The sequence below is a fragment of the Dinoponera quadriceps genome, unplaced genomic scaffold (genome assembly GCF_001313825.1).
Source record: "Dinoponera quadriceps isolate SergipeBrazil2010 unplaced genomic scaffold, ASM131382v1 scaffold396, whole genome shotgun sequence".
NCBI classification, from domain to species: Eukaryota; Metazoa; Arthropoda; class Insecta; order Hymenoptera; family Formicidae; genus Dinoponera; species Dinoponera quadriceps.
This window is the reverse complement of record NW_014554609.1, coordinates 817,995-825,253: the sequence shown is the minus strand read 5'-3', so window position 1 is coordinate 825,253 and position 7,259 is coordinate 817,995. Positions and strand designations below refer to the sequence as shown.

The 7,259-nt window shown below is 38.1% G+C and overlaps 2 protein-coding genes across 5 annotated transcripts; one reads left to right on the top strand and one right to left on the bottom strand.

Annotated features, from left to right (window-relative positions):
- The first annotated feature begins 404 nt into the window (after nt 1-404).
- Nucleotides 405-5,625, top strand: LOC106752399 (protein salvador homolog 1-like). Of its 4 annotated transcripts, none has more exons than XM_014611673.1 (7): nt 405-1,107; nt 2,241-2,317; nt 2,703-2,815; nt 2,907-3,140; nt 3,655-3,876; nt 4,683-4,988; nt 5,509-5,625. In XM_014611673.1, the coding sequence occupies exons 1-7, from the start codon at nt 1,017-1,019 to the stop codon at nt 5,609-5,611; spliced, it is 1,146 nt and encodes a 381-aa protein (XP_014467159.1). In that variant the 5' UTR covers nt 405-1,016; the 3' UTR covers nt 5,612-5,625. The 4 variants fall into 4 exon arrangements, with proteins under 4 accessions (XP_014467159.1, XP_014489565.1, XP_014467160.1 ...); XM_014634079.1 differs by having other exon boundaries at nt 407-1,107; nt 2,688-2,815; nt 3,661-3,876; XM_014611674.1 differs by having other exon boundaries at nt 409-1,072; nt 2,688-2,815.
- A 6-nt stretch (nt 5,626-5,631) lies between these two features.
- Nucleotides 5,632-6,758, bottom strand: LOC106740541. Its single transcript, XM_014611685.1, has 4 exons — nt 6,685-6,758; nt 6,027-6,238; nt 5,825-5,956; nt 5,632-5,733 (listed from the first exon to the last, which is right to left on the bottom strand). Exons 1-3 carry the CDS (start codon nt 6,741-6,743, stop codon nt 5,826-5,828), a joined length of 402 nt encoding a protein of 133 aa, XP_014467171.1. The 5' UTR covers nt 6,744-6,758; the 3' UTR covers nt 5,632-5,733; nt 5,825.
- Between the last annotated feature and the right edge of the window lie 501 nt (nt 6,759-7,259).

Below are 7,259 nucleotides of genomic sequence, written 5' to 3'. Positions count from 1 at the left end.
ATGATAAACTGCTGTATAATTAAAAAAACAAAATAAAAAAAAGATAATTTAGACAAAAATTGAAGGTACACATATGTAAAATATTATCTTAAAAGTACAAGTACAATCATTCTGCTAAGGCTCTGACTAAGGATTTTAGCAGAATATCTGACTTATTAGTTCAAGGCAATATTTGATGTCTTTTTTTTTTTTTAATAAAGGCTTTAGTAGAATGGCTGACATATGTTCAAGACAATGTTTTATCATTTAAATTTTTGTATTTTAATAACGCACAATTAATTATCTTGTATCTTAAATTAAAAAGCGGTTTTGTTCGCGATTGATGACAAACCGCTATATAATTTTTAAAAAGTGATAATTTAGAAAAAAATTGAAGGCACATAAAACATTATCTTTAAATTACAAGTCATTCTGCTAAAGTTCTTACAGAGATCTTTAAGGTCTTTCAGACGTCTTATGTCCCGATTATAGGCACGTGTCCTGGTACACACTGACGACCAGTGGCATCTCCCCGCTCGCACAGCGCGTGATACGCCCGCATACATCCCTGATTTGTGTCCTGCTTTGCCGCCATTCGACCAGGATCGCTGTCAAAGCGACGTTTCCGTGCGTGCGAGATGCAAATGTCGCGCACATTCCTCTCGTTGTTCGTCATTATTGTGTGCACCGAGTGCGAAGGAACGTCGTCAAGGTACGGTGCTGCGCTCGAACAGTGTTCGGGCTTCAACGTCGCGAGTTCAACCCTTTCTGCGATCGTTCGGCGAGCTCAGACGCGAAGTCCTGTAAAGTAAAACGATTTCTGCCAATTTTGCTGGGACTCAACGGGATATTAGACGAGAACGGGGATAGGGAAGAAGCAGCGTTCATCTTCGGAGGGTCCGATTAGCGAGAGAAGAGGAAAACGGGAGGACGATTCGCGCCGATGTGTAGCGAGTTGCGCGATAGGTTAGGTTAGCACCATTGTTCCGCGCTACTCGCACGACGTTTTGATCTCGCCGACGACTCTCCGGGGCAGCATGCTATCGCGCAAAAACAAGGACCTGAGGACGATCAAGGAGGGCGTGGAAGGGAGGTACGTGAAGAAGGAAACGCCACCCGAGATGCCGAGTACGTATCTTCACGACGAAGATTTAAGCCTTTCCTTTGCTCCCCCCGCCCCTACATTTCACTTTTCCCGTACGCATTGAAGCGCGCAGTTCGTCGCACTTGATGCAAAAAACTTTTCTCGTGCGAAAGACCTCGCATCTGTCACGTTCGAATCGGGGGAAAATTCGATTCACCGTTTTTCCTGTGTGTTTCTCCTGTATGTTTCTCCTGTTTATCGTTTTGCTTGTTATCAATATACACGTGAATTTCGTTTTGAGGGACGACGATGCACGGAAAGTGCAGGGCACATAAATATATTAATAGGCGGGGATATTATTAGATCGTATTGCACTTGCGAGAAAAGGCATTTTTAAGTTTAGGTCGGAGGCGTCTTCGCGGGCGTGCGCGTTCTTTTCTTGTTAATTATTGTCCACGGTTATATCGGACTTCTCCTTTTCATCGTGTTATTTCGGACGCTCGCAAGTTTTTTATCTTCTTCTTCTATTCTTCTAACGTGATTTAAAATGATCTTCAGCCAGCAGCTTCCAGCGAAATTTTCTTCTGTATCCACTCAGATCTGAGATTTTTTTTATCGTTGTTGTATTTAATGTATTATATTTGTTTCCTTATTATATTTGTTATTGATAATAAATTCACAGTATAGTGAGATTTTTATCAATACATTGGTTAAATAAGTATATAGGGGAATGCCCTCCTCATTGTCTTTATCACCTCTAATCCAAGTAAGCAAGAAATACTTAACACGACAATATTATTATAATGATATTTTATAACGTGTAATGTTTTCGAAGTTGTAGTATAAATTCTGTTGTAAACAACGTATTAATGTTGTACGCAACGTCGTTGTTAACAATATCTAATCCAAACATTAAAAATAATATTTCCACACTATGATTTTGATATTTAGGAATATTATATATTATCAAGTAACAGTTTAAAAAATACTTATAAAATATGTCAAAATATTTATGAAATCCGCAAGATAAATGTAAAGATGTTTCAAAAGATTGATTTAATGTTTCTCGTTTACTGGGATGTGTGTGATGTTTCCTGTTTTCCACTACTACATGTATATTTCTTTCGTAATTTAAATATCGATATTCATCACAAGAATTAACGTTATTTACGCTCAGTTATCAACGTATGGACAACAGAACCGAACAAAAGAACGAGACGGCGTAACAATCATCCGGCGATGCCGAGCTCCATGGTAAATTACATAACATACAATGCATTATACAAAGTGTCAATGAGATGTAAAGGAAAAATTAAATCTTACACATCAACAAATCTCTCGAGGGCATTAAGAGTTCTAGATTTATCGATGTCGAGTTGCGAGTCCCGGTGCCGAAGGAAACGCCATTTTTCCTTTTACTCCAATTAATAAACGAATCGTAGATTTTCTTTTTTAATTTCATTTATGTTATTTTGCAATATACATTGGCCATTGTATATAAATAACCTTTGAATTTCTAGATAAAAACTATATACAAAAACGTCTTAAGATGTTAATTAATTGATTGATATCCACGAGTCTCTCTTTCTCTCTCTCTCTCTCTCTTTTTTTCTTTCTTTCATAGTCCGTCCCTCAACAGCCCAGTATGGTACAAAAATTCGGAAACACGAAAACTACCCCGAGTGCCGTTGGTCTCGGTAGCCACGAGGGCAAGTACACGCCGAACAGTTCCGTTCCGGACTTAGCCCAAAGGTTAACAGTACACATATGTATTTTTCTTCTCTTTTTCGATATGTATGTTCCTTTATTTTTGCTTTTACCCAATTCTAATTTCATGGTTTAGGTTCGCTAGTCTTTCTGTTAACACGGGAACGAACGACGGTATGCCCTCGAGGACCGCGACACCCATGTACCATGCCGAACTGTCGCCCGCGATGTCTCACACATATATCAATCAATATGCTGGCTCCGAGTACCATTTGGACAGGGTTCAGACACCACAGATGCCTTACATGTCCTTCGACGTCGACACTGGTTACGAAGACTATAATCGTTCCGCGTACCGCCAGAATGCTGGGTACGACAGTTCCATCGAGTCTGTGAAATTCGCCTGGAACAATAATATACCTTCCTCAGTATCCTATAAATTGCCTCACTCGTGTTACTATCGTTCTAACTTCGAGCTATAAGATGAGACACGAGTGTTTACTTTATTTATATTAAAAAATAATGAAGATATCGCGCGATAATTCCCCAACATATCTTAATTTAATTTTTAGTCATTTTTAAGCTCGGTCTATGCTGTTCTATTTTTCACTGTACGATTAACGTAGCTACACTTGAGAGAAAAATTCGTAGATTTTGAAAGATCTTGATATTTTGTATATCAAGAATCATTTTTTGCGTCTCAATCGTAGCAATGGATTTTATATCTTATCATGCTTATTCGAAAATTTAATTAATTAAATTGCTCATACTTTTAAATTGAAATCTGCATAGATCGTATCGTTGCGTTTTCGCCACGGTTTTTTTATGTGTACGTTTGTCGTCTCGTCTAAAATTCATCGGTTTCACCGAGTCTCGATTTGAAGCTACAGTAGATGCCACTCGGAGAGATCGAGTTCTCGGAGTGAACAACAGGAGGAATTGCCCTTGCCTCCTGGATGGTCAGTCGACTTCACGCTCCGTGGTCGGAAATATTACATCGATCATAATACGAAGACTACGCATTGGTCGCATCCGCTCGAGAAGGAGGGCCTACCCACTGGCTGGGAAAGAATCGAGTCGCCCGAGTACGGTGTTTACTACGTCAAGTGAGTACTCTTTCAGTAGAAATATCAACAAGTATATTATTTTAAGTCAACAGATGATATAAGAACTCTTCGATGCGCAATCATTGGAATATGAAAGAGATAAAAGTCCGAATCGTAGATATCAATGTTGATGACAATATTAGCAGGAAGCCAAATCTCGAAATTTTGAACAGTGGTATAGGATGTTGAAGAAAGATTGTTCCAATTTTAGGATTATTATGTAGTAGACGTGAAAACAAACCAAAAAGTCTAAGCAGTACTCTAAAAACCATTTATTTTTTAGTTATAAAGCATTTTCTGCTGCTGTGAATACACAACACAAAATCGGACATTGTCAATAATTTATCATTTTAAATTTATTCTAAACAAAATTTTTGGAGTACTGCTTATTAAGACTTTTTGATTTATTTTCTGGAGTACTATAATACTCCTAAAACATACTCCTAAAACTTGATATCTTTTTTCGACATCCTATATATATACCTGCAAGATGAACTTTGGATATATTGTAAAGTAGCCAAAAATAAAACACGTGCCTTTTTCTCAAGTGTTTCCTCGCACGTTTTTCTCCTTTCTTCTTCCCTGAACACAAAATATATTCCAAGTTGATCAAAATTAGCAGGGACACCTACCGATCTTCCCTCATTAATTCATGCGAATTCGGTTCGCGCTTATGTTCACGTTTTAGCTCCGACTGATTCCCTCCCAAATTACGATTGCATCGTAGAGCCCTTTTCATTTTTTTCGACAAAGCGTCAATGTGTACCGTGCATGTCATCTAACGATGAGCGGCTCTTCAATTTCAGTCACATCACGCGTCAAGCGCAGTACGAGCACCCCTGTTACCCACACGAGATGCAAGCGGTGCGCGTAGTGTCACCACCGCGACACACTCATTTTCACTCTCACAGTGTCCTGGTGCCGGCTAATCCGTATCTCAACGAGGAGATACCGCATTGGCTGTACGTCTACAGCAGAGCCTCGATCGCACTAGATCGTAAGCTACGTTGGGAACTCTTCCGACTGCCAGAATTGGATTGTTTCAATGCAATGCTCACTAGGCTATATAAGCAAGAACTGGAAGAAGTCGTGATGCGCTACGAAGAATACAGGTGCGGACATGAAGAACTCAAGAAACGACAAGAGAGCCGCCAATCGCGATCTCTTTTCTCTTCTTGTGACGGAACTTGAATCAAACTGGAGAGTTCGACGAGTGTGTTTCTGCGAAGTAGTTTCGATTTTCAACGTATCAGGGGATACACAGAGAAAAATTATTTGTAATGCGAAGAAAGACAATTATTTGGCTTATTTTTCTTCTTTCGAATGATGGTTATCTTCAAACGAAGAATATTTTTTTGATAACAGTTAAAATACCATACTCATCACAAATATTAGACCATTCTAAAGTCAGAATTTTCCCCCTACAACATGATTGAGACTTTTCGGGAACACCTCGTCGAGCTTGACAGTCCAATCTCACTTGAGAGAATCACATCTCCGAGTTTGACGCATTTTCCTGATAAAAACTGAGCTAAGTCGAAAGGTCCAAAATCAAGATCAGACACTATCAATTAGACACTAATGTTGGATGTATTATATGTTACTTTCGTGTACATTTGCATATTTCTACAGATCTTCGTTGTTGTGCGAGATGGATCAGAGATTGAAAGAATTGAGACCGGAATCAAGTGGTTCTAACGCTGGCGCTGTCGCATTACGAAGATCTCTTCCTTGACACGATGATCTGTACGAGATAGATTTTTTTCTCGAGACTGACGACAAGATTCCTCTTGGAAGTGTCGTGCAACAAACGATTCAACATCTCCGACGCGTATCGTTTGTATGCGTTTGTAGATACTGTAAAGTTTTCTCGATGAAACTTGTCTCTTTTGATATTTTATAGTATACTCTAAACAACTTTCGAGAAATAACGATTATTGAATGTTACTTTATTGCTCGACCTCTTCTAACTCTTGGAATGTCTCCTTTTCCATGTCAAACTGATTTGTAAGACTGGTACCCTGGAACTGGTACACATGCAATTTACCGGGTGAACCAGTTAAATCAAAAAGCGCTCGTCCTGTGAAGAAAATCAGTTTTATCAGTTTTCTTGTACAAAGTCAGACTCAAGGATTGTTGAAGGCACGTACTTCGTTCTTCAGGCTCGATAGGTATCTTATCCTTCAGCAGCACGTAGAATAAAATGCCAAAACAATTCCATGTGACAAAAGCATATAATGTCGCAAGTTTTTCCCTTCTACGGATAGCCAGTTGTCTGTCTTTTGGTCTATACCACAATTCTAGGTATTTCCGCAGCATGTTTTCTTTTTTTTGTATTTGCCGGCCCAGAGAAAGCTTATACCTGTTGAAAGAATGAAAGAGTGATGAAAGAATTATTACATAACCTCATTATGCGTGTCTTCCTTGACAATCAACTTTTGAAGAGATTTTGATCGCATCGATAGAATTAAAATCAAGATTTTTCCTACATACAAAAAGTGACGATAATGCAAGCCTCATAAAAGTAAGTTTTACCACGATTCGACTATTCTATCGTTCTAGGTTCGTCTTTTCCTGTTGCACTGAAACCACACTAAGTGTGTAAACTTGGTGCAAATTTTCACGTGTATATATATAAGATACAGAGAAGGATAAAAATGCGCCGAATGCAGTAAAATATAAAGTAATACAGTGATAAAGATAACTTTATAATTTTCGTCTGTCACGAGCGAACAAATAATTTATTAACTATATATTTTACATACGCACTGCGTATAAAAATTATACAATTACTATTCCCACACGTACTGTGAGGTCGATACACGACGTGAGAACGACTTGAGAAATAGAAGTACGTCTGACTCCATCGTTTAGTCATATCACGACCTAATTTTTTTTTATTTTTTTTGTTGAAAATAAATAGCGTACAAAAAATGTGTACATGGTCTAAGATCTAAGGATATCCGACCTATGAGTGTTGGAGTATTACATTTTGACAAGAAAGTCTATATAATTTTTGACGTAATTTTTGATGGTAAATAAACAATTTTTATAGTTCTATGTATGAATTGAATGAGTGAATATCTAAAGAGTACAGTATTCGACAGGAGACGGATAATGATTTAGTGATGAAAAAGGAAAGAAAGGAAAAGGGGGAGAAATACAATGACATTTTCACTATCGCTTACATTAACGTTCGGGTGTTCCCAAAGTAACCGAAAGAAAAAGGATAGTTCTTTTCGAAATAGGTCGTAGATGTTTCGATGATTCTTAGATTACAAGTTAACCAGTCTACGTCCAAGATAAAATAAAAAGAAAAATACATATAAAGGAGGAAAAGGTGAGTGAAAATCCTAATGGGATGGATACATGCCTGTGTAGAT